General features: G+C 47.5%; 1 protein-coding gene across 1 annotated transcript in view; it reads left to right on the forward strand.

Annotated features, from left to right (window-relative positions):
• Positions 1–22,077, forward strand: part of RUNX3 (RUNX family transcription factor 3) — an 83,406-nt gene that overhangs the window by 58,019 nt on the left and 3,310 nt on the right. The window contains exon 4 of the mRNA XM_054999456.1: positions 12,955–13,119. Within this exon, the coding sequence (XP_054855431.1) occupies positions 12,955–13,119 (165 nt within the window). The remainder of the gene's footprint in view (positions 1–12,954; positions 13,120–22,077) is intronic.

Consider the following 22,077-nt stretch of genomic DNA (forward strand, 5'->3'; position numbering starts at 1 on the left):
TCCTGGTCTGGATCTGCCAATCAGGGCCTGTTCCAGGTTTTGAGGAGCCAGCAGAGAATGTTTAGGGTCCCCTCCCACATGCCCACTGCTAGGCTCCCTCTATTGCCCCTCCACCCATGGGCCCCTATCTGCCCGTGAGTCTTTCCTTTGCCACCTGCAAGCTCCTTTGCCACTTCCCTTTGCCACCTGCAAGCTCTCCCACCACCTGCAATCGTGCCATTTCCCCAATGGTGTTGAGTGCTGGTGTCTTTGTTTCCCAGACATTTAGGAAAACGATGCAGCCAAGAGCATTAGGGTACACCCTAGAGGAGTCTAATCATATCAAACGTGCACTTGCAAGGCTAGCCAGAAGCACAGCTGAGGTTTTCTGCTCCTGGCTTGTAAAGCATTGCAATCAAAGTGCAGCGGGTTAATAATATAAAGGAGAATGCTCATGTAGGCCAGTGCCTGGAGCAAAACAGATTAAAGTGTGTGTGTTTCTCAGACTATTAGAGCCTGAAGCACCCCTTTTCTTCTTAAATTTAAATCATAATGCGTGCTTTACTCTCACACCTGAAAATGTAGCATAAGAAGTACCCATCCTTAGATGAGGGCACCCCCTCTCGCTTTGCCATGCGAGTCACTTTTCTGGGTGTGTGTCCTGTTACAGAGAAAGCAAACCCTAAACCAGTGACTCACGCAGAGGAATAGCCATCAGCCTCCTCTGCAGGCCAGTCACTCTACTCTAATATTCTGTCAGGAGTTGCTGGCCTAATCAGGTGTAATGCTGAGCCATGGGAGAGTCACTTACCCAGCAGGGGCTGAGAGACTGTGAATTCTGCAAGGATGCAGTAGACCAGGACTCATTTCGAGGGGGAATGCGCAGGAACGCACTTCCGGCAGTTCCCCAAAGAGGTCACATGTCAGGTGGCCCCACCCACCTGACTCTCGGCCATTTTGGGTCCATCTCGGCCTGGATTGGGGCTGAAATGGCCCGGATTGGGCCTCTGATGGGTGGTGGATCGCTCTCCTGCTCAGCAGTGGCCCAACCGTGACCATTTTGGGCCCCTTTTCGGCCCACTTTTTTGCCATTTTGGGCCCAATTTCAGCCCTGAATGGCCAGGATTGGGTCCAAAACAGCCAGGATAGGTGATGTCAGGGGGTGTGGCATATGCAAATCAGTTATGTTAATGACACACTTCCGGCGATGTCAAGGGGCACGGCATATGCTAGTGAGTTATGCTAATGAGTTCCTCCAGCTCTTTTTCTACGAAATGACCCCTGCAGTAGACAGTATCTTCTTGTGGGTGGATTCTTTTGGGCTCACAAGAGTGGTTATTGATTTATTTCTCACCCCACAGTGGTGGGCTCTATCAGTATATACCATGGGCATTCCTGGTGTACTCGGCACTGAGTTTCTAAATAATGGTTTTGTTTGAGAGAAGGGAACAGGGATAGAATTTTTCATCATTATTCACCATTGATAGGGCCAGAAAGTCATAAGGCGCAGAAAAACAGGCCAAGGGGAAACCCTTGGTACAGTGTAGACATATGCCAAAGTATCTCCTAATAAACTGAATAGAACTTACTCTCAAGAAAGCAAGTAATAAAATTGCAGCATGATGTTAAGACTCGTTTAGCAGTGGAATCGACTGCCAGGAAATTGCGGGTGCTTTGAATGCTAATGAGTGATTGGCAGCAATTAAAAAAAATGGTTGAAGTTGGCTTTCGATCCCCATTGTGTGTCACCTCATTAAAGATTTTTAGTTGATTAGTCATCGGTTGGTTGCATTTAAATAAATTTGTACCTTACCAAAACCTCAGCCCAAGTGTTTTTTAAAAGATATTGAAAACAGTGTAAGAAGACAGGTTACACTGTAATAAGCATAAGTTATTGGGTTGGATCCTACCAGCTTGTTGGCTTGATCTTGCCCAAATGCCTTTGTTTCGTAATAGAATAATTTGAATCCAGATGGGGTTAGACTAGGTGGCCTATAAGACTCCTAACAGTGCTGTGATTCTCTGATTTCTATTCAGTCTCCCCAGATCACCTTCCAGATCAGTTGCCAACCTCTAGGTGGGGCCTGAAGATCTCCTGGAATTACAACTGATGTCTGCAGACCAAGCTACAAGTGACGAATGATGCTTGAACAGCAAGTGAACAGACTCATGTGTGTTTCTCCCTGTTCACTATGTGATCAAGTGGAGCGCAAGTGAACAGGGAGGAATACACGTGAGTCTGTTCACTTGCCGTTCAAGTGTCATTCGTCGCTTGTAGCTTGGCCCTAGACTGCACAGATCAGCTCCTCTGGAGAAAATGGTTGCTTTAGAGGGTGAACTCTATGGCATTATATCCCACTGAGGTCCCTCCCCTCCCCAAACCGTGCCATCCCTAGGCTTCACTCTCAAATCTCTAGGAATTTCCAAACATGGAGTTGGCAACCCTAGGGTCAGGCTTTGTACACATGCAACAACTATTACTAGGCTGGGGCCGGCAACCCCAAGAGGACTTGGGCGTGGGGCCTGTCACGCCAGGGTTGCTTTTCTGCCTTTAAAACCGTGGGCTGCTCCAAGCCCTTCGTCATCACCTCCCACAATGGCAAGCAGATGAAAACAGATGCGGCAGATAATGGTTCTTATTTCCTAGTTATCAGTTTGCATTTACAGTACCACCTCCAGGCCTGCCTCACAGTTGGTGACAGGCTTGTTAGCTTTCTAGCAGGTTGACACATAGAAACTGACTGGTTTCCGGTGCTGCTTAATCTTTGCTCCAGGAAAAGTTTTCATCTGCTCCATTTTTCAGTGTAGGCTTGTATTAAAGAAGGCCTGCACAAGTTGTGGCCCATTCCTGGCCTCAAGGAAGATGGGGACAAAAGTAGGGACTGGGATTTTACCAAAGACTAGTACCATGCATTATGGTAGCTTTTCAGCAGTTTTGCAACACTGTGATTTGTGGCAAGGCGCACACTGCTCTCAGGCAGCAGTCAGGTGCTGTTTCCATTTAAAGGAGACAGGAGGTACTATGCCCAAAAAAGCAAGCAGGACTAGGATCAGCCAGGGTCTAACGAGACAAGATAGTGAATGGTTTGTGATCAAATCTTTTCGAGCGAAATAGCAACTGCTACATGGAATGCAGGGGGAAATCTGAGTGTCCATCTTTTTTCCTCCTTCAATGACTACAACCAGATTGGGGCATCAATTTTGATTTGCCAGGCAATACGGGGGTGGAAGTGGTACCCCATATGCATGCAGCCTCAATCCAAATGGAGGCTCTGTGGGGCTGCTGTTCCTGTTTTTAAAATGCTAATAAGGTGTATTCATGGATTTCCCAGCCTCTTTTTTATTTAGGCCCAACATGAATTTTGTTATTTGGTTGCATCAGTCTGGGTTTTGCTCTGGATGTTCCAGATATGGTTGTCAAACTTCAGGTGTGATCTGGAGAGGTCCTGGAATTACAACTGATCTCCAGACTACAGAGATCTCTTCCCCGGGAGGATATGTTGGCTTTGGAGGTGGACTCTATGGCATTATACATTAGTGAGGTCCCTCCCCTCCGCAACCCTTCCCTTCTCTAGCACTACCCTCAAATCTCTTGGAATTTCCTGTCCTGAAGTTGGCAACCCTAGGTCCAGACATTGTAAGTAAATAGATCCAGAAGAGTTAGCCATATTAGTCTGTAGTCACAAAATAGTAAAGAGCCCAGTAGCACCCAGGGCCGGCGCGCCCATAGAGGTCAAGTAGGCGGTGGCCTCAGGCGCGAGGGCACTGGAGAGGCGCCGGAGGGGGTGTCGGGGGCTGAGGCGCGCGCCGCGGAGCTGGTGTGGCTGGCCCGCAGCTGCTGCAGCCAGCCAGCCCTGTGCCGCCACTGCCACCGCCACACGCCCCCAGCCGGGCACAGCAGCCACGAGCCGCTGCCAGGGCAGCATGCGGAGCACGCAGCAGCCTCCGCCCACCATCATTGCGCAGACCGTGGCATGCAGTCCATGGTGCGCATGGCGCGCACACGCGGGAGGGTTGCCGCAGGCGCCAGAAACCCTGGCGCCAGCAGTGGTAACACCTTTAAGACTAACCAACTTTATTGTAGCATAAGCTTTCCAGAGCCACATTTCTCTTCGTCAGATGCATGAACTGTGCTACTGAACTCTTTACTATTTTGTAAGTAAATAGTTCTTGGTGATTAGGGCTGCCAGGTTCCCTAACCCCCGTGGTGAGAGGGGTGGGGAACTCAGCACTCACCTTTTCGAGGTCTTTGCACATGAAGCACACATGAGTTCCTGCCATGACATGATTATATCACTTCTTAAAGAATCAGCCTGTTGGGAGCCCAAATCGGCCCGGCACGAAGAGCGGGAGCATTCCTGCAGCCTGCGCAATGATATCACTCCTGGAAGTGATGCCGTTGCGCTGCGCTGGGAGTGTACCCGGGAAGGCCCCTTCCACTGCCTTCCCCCCCTCTCCCCCCTGCCAGTCAGGTGAGTGCTGGGGGGGGCAAAGGGTGGGAGCAAGAGATCTTCTGCCCCCACCAGGTGATTCGCTTCTTGAATCCATCAGAAAGGCTTTGAAACAATCTAAATCAAATCAACCTTGTAGGTAACAAGTACTCAGACATCTCTCCCCAGCATTTCTCAGATACAAATGCAGAGATTTGTCCTTTTTCTGAAGTAAAAAGCTTCTGAATGCTTTTGCCAGTCCTCATAGGGAAGGAGTGCCAACTAGGGTTGCCCGGTCCCTCAAGTCTCCCAGCGGGAGCTACCTCTTACCCTGTCGCGGCTCTTGATGTTTTGACCACATGTGCGATGACGTCAATTCCAGGAGTGACGTCATCACGCAAGGTCAAAGGGCGCCCCACATGATGATGTCACGCATGCCGGGAAGGGGTAGAGAGAGCGGGCAGCTCTCTCTCGCGTGTGCTGCCGCCATGCCCCTTGTCGCTGCTGGCGCTGGCTGCACAGGGGCAGCTGCAGCTGCATTGAGAGAGCAGACCGTGGCCACCACAGCTTGCTCTCTCGCCACCACCGCTGCCGCCGCACCCCTTGTCCCTGCTGGCACGGGCTGCAAAGGGGTGACGGTGAGAGAACAGTCCACGGTGGCCGTAGTGGCAGCGGTGAGAGCGGCCTGCTCTTGCCACCGCCGCCTGCTCTCTCTCTCTGCCACTGCCGCCTGCTTTTGTGGCGTGGGAGGGCGCTGTGCCTCAGGGAGCGCGCCCCACCCTCCAGCCAGGTAAGTGGGTGCGGGGGGGGGAAGGGTGGGTGCGGGGGATGGCAGCCCTAGTTCTAACCCCTTCCTTGACCATTGTAAATGTTCTTTCCAGTTCTACGACAAACTGTTTTTGAGAGAGGGTGACCATCCTCATCAGCTGCTGTCAAAGGCATAGCTGCAGGGCTGATTGAAGAGCTGGCAAACCGTTGTTTCCTGGGGCTTCTGGGAAACCAGGCTTTTAATACCGGGTTTTGTCTTTCTGTGTTATGATTTACTTCTGGTCTCAGGTCTGCTTTAAGGATTTTTTTAGGGTGCTCCCTCATTCCTTTAAGCTATTTTTACACCTCAGTTTATTTTTAATGGCTTGCTTTGTTTTGATATCGATAATTTATGATGTTATGATATGATAAATATAATCATTAAAAAACCTAGGAGCTGTGAGGCCAGGGCCACCAGCTCTGATTTGTTCCGCCACTAGGGGCAGACTCAAGGCCAAGCTAGAAGTGACGAATTACACTTGAATGGCAAGTGAACAGACTCCCATGTCTTCCTCCCTGTTCACTTGCACTCCACTCGATCTCTACGTATAATTTGTCACTTCTAGCTTGGCCCTTAGGGTTGCCAGCTCCAGGTTGAGAAATTCCTGAAGATTTGGGGGTTGTTGCCTGGAGAGAGCTGGGTTTGGAGAGGGGAGGGGCCTCAGCAGGGTATAATGCCGTACAATCCACCCTTTAAAGCCTCCATTTTCTCCAGGTGGACTCATCTCAGTCGCCTGGAGATCAGTTGTAATGCCAGGAGATCTCCAGCCACCACCTGGAGGTTGGCAAGCCTAGGCAGACTGGGTAGGCAAAAGAGGCTGGGAAAGGGGTCACATGCCCTTCCCAGCAACACCCCTCCACCATGCCTCCCCGTACAGGAAGGATTGGCTGATGTCGATGGCTGCAGGCCGTTGCCAAGGGTTAGCGTTAGGGTTGCCAGCTCTGGTTTGGGAGTGGAGCCTAGGGGGAGCAAGATTTGGGGAGGGACCTCAGCGGAGCATAGTACCAGAGAGTCCACCCTCCAAAGTAGCCATTTTCTTCAGGAGAATTGATCTCTGCAGTCTGGAGATCAGTTGTAACTCCTGGAGACCTTCAGGCTCCACCTGATGGTTGGCAACTAACTGACGGGCTCAAGATGAGTCTCTTCTTGCCTCGGGCCGCCCCACATGAGGCAAGACTTGCCTAGGGCCCAGGCAACCCCTCAAGCCACCGGCTTGATAACATAAACAAATAAATAAATAGTCCCACCTGGACTTTCCCCAGTGGACTTAATGGCCAATCCATCCCTGTCTGCCGCTGTATGAAGTCTGGAGCAATCTTCTCAGAAGAGTCAAAGCGGAAGAAGTTCCAGCCAAGCATGTGAGTTTTCCCTGCTCCATCTATAACCCTGCAGACCAGCACATGCCACAGAGTAGCTTCATTTCGATATTGGCCCTTCCCATCGCTAATTTATTTGTTATTCTCCTGGGTGAGAGCGAGTGTGACATGATATGATTACCCCAGTTACAATGCATGTTCCCATCTGTGCAGAGGCGGTGTGGGGCTGTTGTTGATACATGCATATCAGGAAATTATGTTAGCATCACCTATAAACCTTTATCTCACAGCAGCCTTGCTGCATATAACATATACATTCAAATAACTAACCAAAGTAATTTCCTCTCACTGAACCACAAGGTCCCCATTTCCAATAACAAAATCTCAGCTCTGGGTTTTGAAGGATTGGGAGCTGGTTCAACTGGCTGTCTATATCCTGGATCCCCTCCCCTTCCCCCGCCAGAGAAACAGCTGGGTCTTGGCAACAAAAGAAAGTACTTCACACAATGCATAATTAACTTGCGGGACTCGCTGCCACAGGATGTGGTGATGGCCATTAGTTTAGATGGCTTTTAAAAGCGGATTAGATGCATTCATGCAAAACAGGTCCAACAAAGGCGATTAGCTGTGGTGGCTGAATAGAACCCCCATGTTCAAAAGTAGTATACCTTTGAATGCCAGTCAGGATTGCGAAATCCACCTGTCTTAGTTCCAGGGGAAGGGGGGTGCCAGGCAGGAGGGGGAGTGCTGGTTGTAATGATGTCATTTCTGGTGAACCGGAAGTGATGGTGTCTCAGAGGGGCCAATTCTTTAGGGGGATCCCCTGTCCTCAGCAGGGGTCTGGAAACCCTAATGCCAGTTGCTGGGAGCATCAGTGTGAGGAGGCTTACGTCCTCCACTTGTCAACCTTCCCAAACATCTGGTCAGTTACCGTGTGAAACAGGATGTGCCGAATTCTAATCAAAGTGTACTCATAAGTTTGCTTTCAAAAAGGAATGTTTTCAGAAGTTCTGGAGAGAAAGACTACCATGCTTTAATGTTCCATCTGTCTTTGGGCTTTCTTGTAGCAGTCAAGTCTTCTCAGTTACAGAGTACATGCACTCAGGCATAGCTGAGAGATGTAGCATTAAACTGTAAACTATCTCCCTTTCTTACATCTTGAAAACATTTTTTCTTTGCCTTGACTGAGGGAGGCACAGTGCATTACACATCAAATATAAAGTTCCCAGTTCCAGGCTTTCCTCATAATTCTGATGCAGAGGGTGGGGCAGGCAGGGGCGTTTGCAACAGTCAGATAGGTGAGGATATATCCTTAACTTTTGAATATTCCCCTGCCCCCAGCAGTATTTTTACCATTTTTTCCACCACTGAGATCAGGGACAAGGAGAACGTTAAGCTAAGTGAAAAATGGACTGGAGACATTTGGGGGGGGGGCAGCCTTTCCCTTACACTGATTCTCCCTTGCAAATGTTCTTCTGCCAGATTTACATTAATAATCTAAAATTTAACATGCAAAGAGGCAAAAAAGAGTAAGGTTTTACTTATACGCACAATAATGCAGTTAAAATAAAATAACGCAGTTAAAATAAGAACAAGGTTTTTACTGTATATGCACAATAATGCAGTTAAAATAAGTTTATTGTTAGGAAATCTGATTGTGTGGAATTGAAAACATAAAAGGAGAGAATGTTATTCTGAAGCTAGCTAGTAGGTGTGCTTTTCAACCCACAAACATGGAGCTTCCGTTTAGCTGTGGTAGCTAACAGCCCAGATGTCTCCCATTCTTTTTTTTAAAGGCCTTTAACCACAGTGGACAGAGCCTTTTCTGTGGTGGCATCCAGATTGTGGAATATTCTCAACATCAACCAGTGGGTACCTAAACTCTATGCAGATGTTTAAAATCATTTACCGTTGTAAGCACAAAGCAGCATTGCCCATGTGATCATCTTCAACAATCCTTGCATATCCACAAAGCACGCACGTGATTAGGAATGCAGCAAAACCCAGAATCTCAATAGTGTGGCAATGCCTGTGTGCATACATTTGTTTGTGTATGGGACTCACTGCAGACGACAGGGCTAGCAGGCACTATCCTGCTCCCGTCTATCTGTATACACTATTATGTGCTTTTTAACATATGCACAGAGGTCTACATCATTAACTATGAGGCGCCAGTTAAAAACTTTTTTTGGGTTTTAATTACCAAAGCCTTTGGCAACACTTGCCTGATTCATTGCCTCTCCCATTTCTGCGTGGATTCTGCTGAGTTTATACATGTGGGTAGTTATTTTTATTCCTCTTGTTGTTTTTAATTGCTCTGAATTGTTTTTAATCATTGTTGTGAATCAGCATAAAGGCCTGAATTAAACAGCAAGGCAGAATACAAATTCCTGAAGTCACTAAATAAGTATCTAAGCACAGTCTTAAACATGCTCATTGTAATGCTCATTTTCTCTGCAAAAAAAATTCTGGAAACTGCATCAGGTTTCTAAGCAAATTTACATGCCAAAAATTTGGCAACTGCTCCAGTGGGTGGGGGGGGGTGCTGTTGGTGATTTAAACAATCCTGGCTAGAGTCTGGGAGGATGAAGATTTGTTGGCAAACCTTATCTCCCAATATGGCTTTTAGTGAGACGGTGAGAGGTTGTGGTTCAGCAAAACAGTACGTGGATTTCATGTTAAAAGGCCAAAATTCACACTCTGGTGACTTTTTAAAAAAAAATCAGGATCTCAGGTAGTGGATCTTGAGAAAGAACTTTTCTCTGCCAGAAATCCAGAATAGCTACTGTTAGTTGGAGCAGATGGGGGTCCCCAGACTTAGTAAGCCTGTTAACACCTTTGGAATCTTGAGGACTAGTAGTGGGTGGCAAAATGATGGCCATCAGTGGGTGTGACCAATCACAGCATGGCTGCTCTGGGTGGACTGGGGCCAAATCATGTTAGGAGGTTACACAAGGATTCGAGCCAAGCATCCTTTTATAATGAGGGCAGCTTTCCTGAGTGGGTACTTCCTGCAGATATCGAGGCGAGGCCTCCTGGGCTTTTCTGAAGTACCTCTTGGGAATTGGCTGTTTGCTTTAGGAAAGAGATGTTTTGGGGAGGAAGCACATAGGTGCTAGGAAACACATGGGTGGACACACTGGTGCCCCAGGGCACCACGTTGGGGATTGTGGAAATAGACTGTATTGGGCTAGAAAGAGCACCCTGATGTATAGCTGTTTAGGGAAAAGCCGTAACACAGTGGGAGAGCACTTGATTTGCACACTGGAGGGTCCTAGGTTTGGATCCCTGACATCTCCACCAGAAAGATCTCAGGTAGTAGAAGACCTTTGCTGGAGAGCTCCAGCTACCCAAAATAGGACTGAGCTGACCTGAGATCTGTATGAGACAGCTTTGTATATATGTCACTTCCAAGGCTCTCGAAAGAACCCATTTCCATCTTTGAAAAGTGAATGCAGAAAGACTAGCTACTGACCACTTCCTCAAAGACAGGCGTTCTCAAACATTACATGCTGCATTTTCAGTGTCTGCAGTCTGCATTTGTGCCAAACCAACCCCGAACAACCGTTGTGCTTTTTATTACTGCCTGCAGTATCAGATTCATCCTTACATATGGAAGAAGTTTTATGGGTTTGATAGAGTGATACAGATATTCTTCTTGTTGGGAGGAGGGGAAATACCCGACATGCTCAAGTCATGATGCCATGGCATCCCATATGTAGAGTGGCATCTTTGTGTAAATCTTTCTTGTCGACACACAAAGGCAGCAAATTCAGTCTCTCGTAGTCTGTTTATTAGTTTGATCCCACCCCCAACGCCACCCCTTCAGTGCGATAAAGCTGAGTCTAGCGCTCATATATCCTTTGTTGCAAGATAAATATGGGAGATGTGGCCCATCATTTGCTGATGTATTTCGTCTCTCCGGGGCATACTCTTAGATAGAGATGTTTTGGAGAACCCTGGTTGAGTTTGTTAACAAAATGAACCTAGGGCACTCGAAAGTCTATGTGGTTCATTCAGATATGGAGCTAGTTTCCAGGTTGTCCACTTTGGCCAAGATTATTATAACAGCAAATTAGAAAAAGGCAGAATCCCCCTACCTTAAAACTGGGGGGTGCTTCATGAAGGGGTCTCCTCCTTTCCACCAGTGCAAGCTTTGAATGTATGCATGGTTCCTAATGACGTCACTTCCAGTTACAACTGGAAGCAACAGGCCTTTTTAGCAATCAGCTCCAAATACAGCACTTTTTTGAGACCAGGTCACTTCCTGTTTGAACCACATGTGAGCTCATTAGAAGACCTACAAAGCATGCACACACCATTTCACTGCATGCTTCAGTCTGCCTCCCCATACCTTCCCCCCTTGCTGGCCAGGTGAGGTGCAATGCCAGGTTCAGTGGAACAGCATGGCAGCTGGGGTTCCCCCCGCCCCCAGTGGGGGCTGGCAACCCTACCCCTTCTATACAATGAACGGTTTAATAAGATCCGATGGGCTGCTTTATTGAGACAACTAACATATCACCTAAGAACTCAAGGGAGCACTTAAAATTTTAAACTAGTCTTGTATCAAATTAAACAACTCATCATTTCAAAAAACTGATAAATTTAATAAGAGCTGGCCCAAGCTAGCCTGGGCCGATTCCAGACAGCCCTCCCCACCCCGAAACGTTGCACGTCGTCGCGCGTCAAACGCGAAATATCGCGTTTTCTCACGCAAGTTTTGTGCGATGTCGCGCAAAACTCACGCGAGAAAACGCGATATTTCACGTTTTACGCGCGATGACGCACGACGTTTCGGGGTGGGGAGGGCCGTCTGGAATCGGCCCTGATCTCATCAGACCTCAGAAGCAAAGCAGGATTGGCCTTGGTTAGTAATTGGATGGGAGAACACCAAGAAAGTCCAGGGTCCCTACACAGAAGCAGGCAATGGCAAACCACCTCTGTTCATCTCTTGCCTTGAAAACCCCTTGAGGGGGGTTTCCCTAAGTAGACTGTGACTTGATTGCACTTTCCACCACCATTGTTTATTAAATTCTAGAATGAGAAAATAAGTGACATGCATGTATACAGGGCTTATTATCAGGGGGCATGCACCAATACTAAGTACCACCACCTTTTTACAGAGTATCAGCACCTCTTCGGCATTCAGGACTTGGGCTGAGAGGAGAGAACTTCATGTTTATTTTTAGGGAAAAAGCAATATATATATTAGTTAAATATAGAAGGCTCTAATGTTTTGCTGTTCTCACAACACAGTGTTGTTACACATAGCCAGGGGTTTTTTTTCAGCTGGAATGCAGTGGAACAAAGTTCCGGCACCTCTTAAAAATGGTCACATGGCCAGTGGCCCCGCCCCCTGATCTCCAGACAGAGTGGAGTTTAGATTGCCCTCCGCACCACAGCCATCTGACCATTTTCGCCGAGGGCAATTTAAACTTTTAAAAACTCCCCCCTTATTCCAGCGGACCCAAAGTGGCGTCATTGTGTGGTTCCACCACTGAGTTCCACCACCGCTTTTCCCAGAAAAAAAGCCCTGCACGTAGCCTCACAGAACAGAAGATGAGATTTTGGGTCAACGCACTGAGAAAAGACCAGATACATATATTTTCTCATTCAGACAAATATAAAAACCTCTCTGAGCTGAGTCTGATGGTTTCACTCGGTGGGCTTTCTGTAGGTCCATTCACTGGGGTTATATCATAATTTAAGGCCCAAAGGTGGAATGATAAAGCCAGCTTTGCCCTGTGGTGTACACACATCCACATTCATGTCCCACTATGGTCTCTGGCCAAACAAGTTTTGCAAGTTTTTGGAGGCTGCAAAAACCTGCTGACCTTGTTGAACTGGAGATCAGAGTAGAGCTTGGGGTGGGGGTGGGACATGAACGCACATGCCCACTAGCCATCATTAGTTTTGTTTCATTGCCATCAAGTTTACTACATTAAGGCCATTTCCACACATCCTTAAAGGGACGGCCCACTCACCACATGCAGGCAGCTTTCCCCTTGACTCCAGACGTCTCTGTTTTCAAAATGGTTGCCAACTGTTTGCCTTCTGTTTTTTTGGTGCCTTTTCTAGAACCGCACTTTCCTGTGGTGCCAGAAAAGGCACCAAAAAACCATGGAAGCCAAACAGCCAATGACCGTTTTGAAAACAGAGAAGTCTGGAGTCAAGGGGAAAAGCCACCCATGTTCAGTGAGTGGGCCGTCCCTTTAAGGACATGCGGAAATGGCCTAAGTCCCATTCACAGCCACTCGCTGTCATTTAATCATGATTATCTTGAACCCCCACCCCTGCTGCCCAATTTCAATGGAACTGTTGGGACTCATGGTCTTGAGATCATACCCAACTTCTCTTCAATTCATTTTTATAATCCCGTTGATTCTACTCTGAAAAAACTTTCCCTTCTTTAACATTGCAGGGCACAGACAGAAGCTTGAAGAGCAAACCAAATCCTTCCCTGATCGCTTTGGGGATTTGGAAAGGCTGCGGCACTCCATGCGAGTCACCCCCACCACCCCCAGCCCTCGAGGATCTTTGGGCACACCTGGTCACTTTGGAACGCAAGCGCAGAGTCAGATACAAGGTAAGAGGGCGGGGCTCCTTGGCAGCAGTGAATCTCTCAGCAGGTCATCCATTGTGGGACTCAGAGCTAGCCAAAGGCTTGGTTTTAATTTGAATAAGCTGCAAAGCTCAATATGTTGCATACACCTCCCCTGGCTGTGTGGCTGGCTTGAGTTCTCTGAAGTTCTTTGGTCTTCCCAAACCGTCCCACAGAGACCTTCTTCTCTTTGGGATGGCAAGGATCGTATCTTGTGGCTTGATTATTGTGCGTAAGCGAAGGATAGCCTCCAACAGTCCTTAGGTACCAGGATTATGTCCCATTTTCTTGCACCTGTCCCTGCTAAATCACAACCTTTTTGAAACCAACCTCCAGGTGGGGCGTGGAGATCCCCTGGAATTACAACTGAATTACAGCTGATCTCCAGACTACCAAGGTCAGTTCCCCTGGAGAAAATGGCTGCTTTGGAGGGTGGACTCTATGGCATGACATCTCTGCTGAGCTCCAGCCCTCCCCAAACCCCACCCTCCCCAAGTTCTAACCCAAAATCTCAAGGAATATGTAAATCCTGAGTTGGCAACCCTAACTCAAGGCAACAAGCAACATGATAAAGCCACCAGTGTTGATTTGGGCCCAGGAAAGCATGAAGCTCCCTGGGCAAGTCAGCGACTCTGTCCAAGTCTAACCTACCTTACGGGATTGTTGAGAGAATAACAACAGGAGAGGACATTGTGTGTGCCACCCTGAGTTCTTGGGAGGAAGTTTGGGTCCACGTATAATTGAAAAAAGCTGGCTAAAATCCATCCGTCTAGTTTGTCCGGGGCTGGTACTTGTTCTTTAGGGCTTGCGTCCTACCCAAGACCAGCACTGGCCTTCTGGAACCCTCATTTTATTTATCTGTCCACCTTGACCACCTGTGAACACAAGAATCAGATAGCGTGTGGGTAGCCCAGCTTCATCATGTGCCCTTTACTGGGCTGTCGGAGCATAGTTCTTTTTTACAGGACATTTTTCATGCTCTCCTTTACACATGAAGGGACCTACCAAAGGAGGGCAACCTAGATCTTACTCGTTATTAAAATACAATTCACTATGCTTTCGTAGGTACAGATTTGGCAGGTGAGTGTGAGTTAAAGTGCCAGCTTGACACTGACTTTTAAAGCCAGCTCTTACGTTTTGAATTTTTGTGTACAGTGAGGTGTGGTGTTCTGACTGGGCTGCCAAATCTGTCTCTTTTTGTTGTTGTTGTTCATCTCTCTCTTTCTCTCCTCTCTCTTTTGCCCTCAGGGTTTAGTCTCTGAGCAAGAATTATTGAACTGAGGCCAGACATCACACAAAACATGCCGAGGCTCTCATTTCTGCTTCCTCAGGGCTCTTCAAGATATTATTTTGTTTCTAAGATGCTCCTTTGAACAGCAGAAATGACATTTCGCTGCAGGGGAATGAACCATAATCACTTTCAGAAGCCGCTAACTTTCCACAAAAACCTCATTCTGGGGCTAATCAGTTTGGGCCTTAGATCTTAAAAACTGTGAGAACCACAATTTAAAGTCTCCTGTGAGCCCAAAGTAGCCACACCCACCCAGGAGACTCCCTGTTGCTTCTCTGTGAATCTCTGCTCTGGTCTCTCTTCATTCCTAATGGCCTCTGCTGGGCTGGGTCCCGATTCTCCGTGTTGGGTGTGAGTGGGTCAGCTGGTCTTTAAGGAAGAGAGATGGCAGAATGACTTCTTGTCAGAGGAGGCTGCTTGTTGTGTCTCTAAGAGCCAAGCTACAAGTGACGCCTGACACAGGTCGGACACTTGTCAGCTTCCCTCAAGTTTTGATGGGAAATGTAGGCATCCTGGTCTTGCAGCTGTTATGGAGAGCCAAGCTGTAAAACCAGGACGCCTACATTTCCCATCAAAACTTGAGGGAAGCTGACAGGTGTCCAACCTGTGTCAGGCGTCACTTGTAGCTTGGCTCTTCATTAATCACTAAATTGCCTTCTTGCATTCCAATCAGGAATGTTCAGGCCAACGACTCGTACCGAAACCTTCCAGGGAGACTTCCTTTTGTATCTCTGCGTGACTCTGGGCTTGTTTCCTTCCCAGTTACTGGGGCTCTCTGACTTTGCAACATGATAGGCAGACAGGCCTTATGATAGGGAGGAAAGGCAGTCCCAAGAAGCTGTCCTCGGTACTAGGGAAGAGCCTCGGTGCAAGGCTAAAGAGTCATAGAATTCCTCTGGGCGTGAACACAGAGAATGTCCCTCACGATGATGTGAGGGCTCTGAGGGTGTGGGCTTCCAGGCAAGCCTGCGGCCTGGCGTCTCCCTTTTGAGAAATAAATCCCCGACTCTGTACATCCAGTGAGCATTTTGAAACGCTGCTTCATGAGCCTCCGAAAGGCCGGCCGCACGCTTAAGTATCCATGTCTTAATGACTAAAAACATCTGGAAGCTGGGCAGCAGCGAGATGGTTTTCCAAAGGAAATTAAAGCAAGGATTTAGGGAAAGTGAATAGAATGCATGTTGTATTTTCTCTTTCAAAGGACAGAAAGAACCGAAATGGTTTGGCTGGCTTCTTTTTCTGGGTCTTTTAGTCATTCAGTTATTCTATCTATCTATTGATTTATCAGTCTATCCATCTGTCTGTCTGTTTGTCTGTCTGTCTAATGTTCATCCTGCCCTTTCTCTGGGCCACGTACAAAGTTCTTCCCTTCATCCATTTTATCCTCGCAACTATTCTGTGAGGTAGGTTAAGCTGAAAGAGACTGGTCCAGGGTCGCCCAGTAAGCTTCCCATTTGAGTGAAGATTTAAACACCCACTTCCCCAGTCCAGCATCCTAACCACTATACCACACTCTCCCTACTATGAGTTCTAATGCAACAACCTTCTGTGGCATTCAAAGGTGATAGGCTACAAACTATAGCAACGACTAGCAGGGGTCAGCAATCGATGGCCCCTAGGCCAAGTCTGGCCCACTGAGATATTCTGTTTGGCCCTCTGGTTGCCAAACCAGAAGTGATCATGGGAGGTAGGGGTGTGATTGATTCCTGGAACAGCACATAGCTGCATGTCATGGCGGGGTGGGGAGGCACGGAGGCAGGATGGGGCTCGGCCCTGTGGCACTTGAGGATTATGAATCCCAGCATCAGTACCAAACTTTCACCTGTGCTAAAAATTATTCACATGCCTGTATGTCAGTGCTGATCCCGGCTACAGCAAAACATTCACAAAACAAAACCAAATTCTGCATAGACGTTTTGCAAATAAACCAGATAATCGACTTAATTAGTCTTTGGCATAGAAATAGATATAATTTGTGCGTGCACACTGAGGAAGCGAGTCAACTTTTGGTCAGACAGCAGTTGGCATGTCACACAGCTAGACAGCCATTCCTCCCTCCCCAGGCCCTGCTGATCTTCCTCATCCCACAGATGCCCATTCAAGATCTTGCATGTATTCTTGGGAAGGAAGAACACTGTTAGAAAGCCAGAGTGGATGCAGAGTGTTTCTAAGGATTGCCTCTATTTTGTCCTCATAACAATCCAAAGGCCAGTTTAGGGTTCCCAGGCTTTGACAATCCTGCCACAGGAGGCTCCAGCAGCAGGAATGAGCGGAAATTATGTCATCGTGAAATCTTGGCATCATTTCCAGATGACGCACTAGAAGTGATATCACTGCATTGCAGTGATGCTTTAGACATTCTGCCGATCTCTATTGTTTGACCATAGAGATCTGTGAGTTTTCTTGAGTGTCACAGCAATGTGGCAATATTTCTTCTTCTTTTTTCCTAAGTGGAAATGATGTCAAGGCATTGCAGAACACCATTTCCCCCCTCCCCATTTCTCCCTGCTGCTCATTTGAGCACCAGTCTGGACCAGGGAAGATCAGCGGGAGCCTCCTGCTAGAAGCAGGTAAGCACCATCCCTAGGGGGGTTAGGCTGACCAAAAGAGAGAGAAATTGGCCCGATCATGTAGTGAGCTTCATGGCTGAATGGCGATTCAAATCTTGTCCTCCCTGATCCTGTCCTCACATTCCAATTGCTCTAACATTGAATCTAGAACCTGTGTGTGTTCAGGCCTTACAGAACTCTTTGTGGACACTGCTGTGCTGGGTAGGTGGCCCACTTCAATGCTGTTGTTGGCATTAGATTGGTATAATGCCAGTGCACCCTGGCATTATCTCCAGGTATGCCACCCTTGTTAGGTGGAGATATCTCAATGTTACCCCAGTGTAGGGCTTAATATCCTAGACCATTCAGTGGCAGCATTTAGGAATGCATCAATAAAGATGTAGCAAAGATCATCTAGCAAGTGTCGTGGTGGCTAGGCAAGATTGTAAACCCTACTCTCCCTAATGCGAGTTCAAAAGAACCACACCACGCTGCTTCTGGAGGTGGAAACGTGCTCCAGGAGACTCTGCAATGTCCTCTTATTAGAAAGCTGGTTTAAATGGAACGATACCATTGGTCTATGTAGATGGCTGCTAACCAAGATCTTAGAGAGCTTTCATATCCTAAGAAATCTTGTTAACTGGGAGTCCCGGGGATCAAACTTCTCTATCTGGCACACTTTTTCCTGTGCTTGTCCAAGGCACTTGGGGTGGCATACATGATTCCCCCCCTCCTCCACTTTATCCTTCTCAGTAACCCTGTGGAGTAGACTTGGGGCTTGGCCTGGAAAGAATGTGACTGCCTCCAGAGTCACCCAGCAAGCTTGGTAGCTGAGTAGAGCTTTGAACCCGTCACTCTCAAGTCTGCATCCGACATGGTAACCTCTGCACCACATAGTGTCACTACCCACAAAGCATATGCTCCATCACTGAACTATGACCTCCACTCATTTTGCTTCCAGATGAGAAAAACAAAGCCCCCCCCCCTCCTAGTTTCCTCCCGTTCCTTCTCGGAATCCATTAAGGCAACCAAAGACCTCAGTTTTCTCCAAGGCTGGTATGAAAACAGAGATGATCTTTCCTTGCATTGGGGTTGTTTGATCTGGAAACGATCTGAGAAGTTTGAAACCCAAATTGTATACTGCTTGGCAAAGAGAGGGCCCGTTAAAGAAGCCATGGGCAGCCACAATTTAAAAGAAACAGACAACGGGTAACAAACACAACTGCCTTTTTGATGCCACTGACCTCACCCACCCCTCAACAAGACAGAGAGAGTGGTCAGCCCCAGGAGATTGCAAAATTACACCCACAGGGACTCTGACTGCTGGTTCAACATGCATTCTTTGCTTCCCAGTTCTCTGGTCCAAAGTGCTGCCATTTCCGTTGATAGATCGGGTCAGATATTTGGAGTGTGCGGGCCTGTGGCTCAGCACTCACAATGGTGAAATTCTTACCTCTAAATGGGCTTATTCAGTTAAGGCAGCAGCTGGTACGATTTCGAGAAGAAAATAAACATTGCTTTCAAATATTTTGATTGGCAGCGCGACAAGCAAAATACTCGCCCTCGGAATTGCCAGGGCCCTAGGAAAGAAGCAAGATGGGAGGGGAGGAGATCTAGAAATACAAGTCGGGTGGTAGTTAAAAAAAATAAAAATAAAATTCAGAGCCATAAAACTCTGTGGCGGCTTTTATTTTAACTGGTGGATTCTGTGCACCGTTTTCCTGCATGCAGGAGGGGGAAATAACCATTGCCAGCTCTGCCGGTTGCAGACAGAGCAAAGAGAAAAGAAACAGTAAAAGCATAAAAAGTTTTAACTCCCCTTGTTTTCAGGACCAGTAAAGCAGAGTGGGGCCACACCCTCTGGTGGCGGATTTTCAACAATTATGGCATAAATATATGTATTTACTCCTCTGTTTTAAAAGTAAGCTTCCACACAAGGCCCTGCTCCATTTATCCTATCAACCCTGTGAGGTAGGTTAGGCAGAAAGTGGGTGACTGGTCAAAGGCTTTCATGGCAGAGTGGGGATTTAACTAGATTCCTATGATGATTCCCCATGATGATATTTTTCCCTGAGTCAGATCACTGAGCCATGTATCGTTGACTTTGATTTCTGGGATCTCAGGCATAGGAAAATGGCTGTTTCCAAACGGCCAAAGCCTCCGGAAGATTGCACGAAACTCACGAAACGAAATGTCTTCCTAGCGCGATTCCCAGCATGATCCCATTAAAGGGGATCGTGCGGGGAATTCGCGCTAGGGAGATGCTTCGTTCCGTGAGTTTTGCGTGCTCTTAGGGGTGCGTGTGAAAATGGCCCGAGTTTGCCAATACCTGGTACCTGAAATCCTTTAACTGGAGATGCTACAGACTGAACTTGGGAACTTTTTACATAAAATAGGCTCTCTGGATCATTGCAACCATATGGCTTTCAAGAGATGAACTCTTTATCACACACACAGATTACATCTTCAGCCTTCGTCTAAAGTCTTTGCATGGGTTGGGGAATATGAGGACTTTGTATCATCTGTGCCATGAGAGTTTTGTGCCTCCCAGGCAGGCACTGGCTCTTACAGCAAGGCCAACAGTAGCTCCATGGGGCAGTTTATAAATGTGAAAACCACACAGTGGGAGGCTAAAGCCGCTTCTTCTTGTGTGCTGTGGTTGCCAACAGAAAAGAGTCAGTATGCATCTGAGAGGCACAAAATTCCCCTTGTGTGTGTGATACTGGGATTGCCAGCTCACCAAGAGAACTTTGGCCGTTGGGACAGGTTTGCTGGCATCACACCAACGCATAACGTCACTTCTTGCACAGAACTGGAAGTGACATCATTGTGTTGGGGTGATGCTCTAGGATTTGCCCAAATCTAGATGATGTCACTTCCGTTTCTGCACAAGAAATGACATTGCACATCAGCACAATGCTGACAAGTCCCCTTAATTCCCACCTACCGATAAATGCCAGCAGGGGACGTGGGGCTGCATACTGGGAGTATACTAGCCATTACTGTCCCTCCCATGTGATACAAAGTCTTTGAGTTGTTTCCCAAGAAGCATGGGGACGTCGTCATGTGTAGGTAATGTTTCAGGCTACATGGGCAGTAATTGCCACAGGCAGTCATGTACTGAAGTCTTCAGCCTGAAAATGAGACCAACGACTCATGTCTCCGAGTCAAGGATTGGCAATCCTAGTGACAACCGAATTGGGGATCCCAACCCGCCATTTGAAAACCAATAATATTCATTTGTCTTCACTAGTACTAGGAAGTTGTTGTTCATCATGTCCCCTAACCAGGGCTCTTTTTCTGGGAAAAGAGGTGGTGCAACTCAGTGGGTTGCCCTAGGAGAAAATGGTCACATGGCTGGTGGCCCCCGCACCGATCTCCAGACAGAGGGGAGTTTAGATTGCCCTCCACGCTGCTGAGCGGCGCAGAGGGCAATCTAAACTCCCCTCTGTCTGGAGATCAGGGGAGGGGCCACCAGCCATGTGACCATTTTCAAGAGGTTCCGGAACTCCATTCACCCACGTTCCCCCTGAAAAAATGCCCTGCCCCTAACCATGCAAATGGACATACATCCCCAGGTTGCAGTAAAAGAATTTTGTAGGTGAGAGGTCTACTCTGAACATTTTGGTATAGTGCACTCTCACTCACTCTCTTTCACACACACACACACACACACACACACACACTTTTTTTTGTTTTGCAAGCCATCAGTAATTAGCACATTTACACTGTTGCTTTTATATTAGCAGCAGTGTGGATTGCCAAGTGTTGCAAGCACAGACTCATAAAATTTGGCCTCTATGAAAACTTTGGGAGTGTGTTAAGAGAGGAAAAGAAAGGGGAAATGTGCCCTGAGCACTGAGCTTTTTTAAAATTTCAGCTTGCTCTTTATGGAATATTATTTATGGCCACATGAAACAGAAGGAAGGAACGCTAAGCCCTCTCCCTGCTCAAGCGGCGGAGCAGCAAATGGCGCCGAGCTGCTGTTTATTTCAAGATAGCCATCTACTGGCATTCTCACAGCCAGCTGAGCCTCGGAAGAAGACGGAACAGGGCAAAAAGCAGAGGAACGATACAGAGAACGTGAAACAGCTCAAAGTGTTAAGGCTGGATTTGGAAAGGGCAGTTGGCCACCTTTCAGTAAGCGGAAGCAATTTGCCCGACTTTATTTCATTACTGTTTTATGATATTTCTTTTGTCATTGTCCTGCTAAAAGTATTCCAAAACCATATCCAGTTAATAGTGCAATCCTAAAGAGAGTTACATGCTTCTAAGTGAGGGTTGCAATCCTGCAGGTGCAGCCTGGAGACCTCCCGAAATGATAACTGATCTCCATAAGTTCCCTTGGAGGAAATGGGAGCTTCAGAGGCTGAACTCTAAGGCATCACATCGCTACTGAGGTCCTTTCCCCCCTCAAACTTGCCTTGAGGATGACATCATCAGTCCCAGCCCCCATGAAGTGCAGGAGCATGCCTGCTGCCGAGCATGATGACGTCACTTAAGGAAGTGACTTTATCACACCCTGCTGAAGCATGCCTGCTGTGCACTGGCCTGGGAGGTTTTTTGCCTGTGTGGTGTTGCACCAATGCTGCGGTGTCACTTCTGGCACAGACCCAGAAGTGATGTCAGTGTGTCAGGGTGATGCTCTAGGATTCAACCAACACTCTATGGTTTTACCATAGAGCTTTACCATAGAGTTTCAGATGACTCCTAGAGCATCACCTCAATGTGGTGACATTGCTTCTATGTTCATGCCAGAAGTGATGCTGTGACATCAGTGTAATGCCAGCAACCCCCTCCCTTTTGCTTCCACTGTTTCATGGAGCAGCAAGAGGAGCTTAGGGGGCTGGAGCAGGAGGTCTAATGCCAAAGCCAAGGCAGGAGACCTGGCACAGCTAGTGTGTTGAATTGGGAAGTTGAAGTTTCATATCATGGAGCTAAAGAACATCACTTGATATTTCTGCAGATCACTATGATATTAAAGGGACGGATAGAAGGACGAGTTTAAATAAGCTTGCCTCCAACCTGTCACCCTCTACCACTCCTAGTGGTGATGGGAGAAAAATAAAATAAAAAATAGTGACACCACCAAAATCACTACAT

The sequence above is a fragment of the Eublepharis macularius genome, chromosome 15 (assembly GCF_028583425.1).
Source record: "Eublepharis macularius isolate TG4126 chromosome 15, MPM_Emac_v1.0, whole genome shotgun sequence".
Lineage (NCBI taxonomy): Eukaryota > Metazoa > Chordata > Lepidosauria > Squamata > Eublepharidae > Eublepharis > Eublepharis macularius.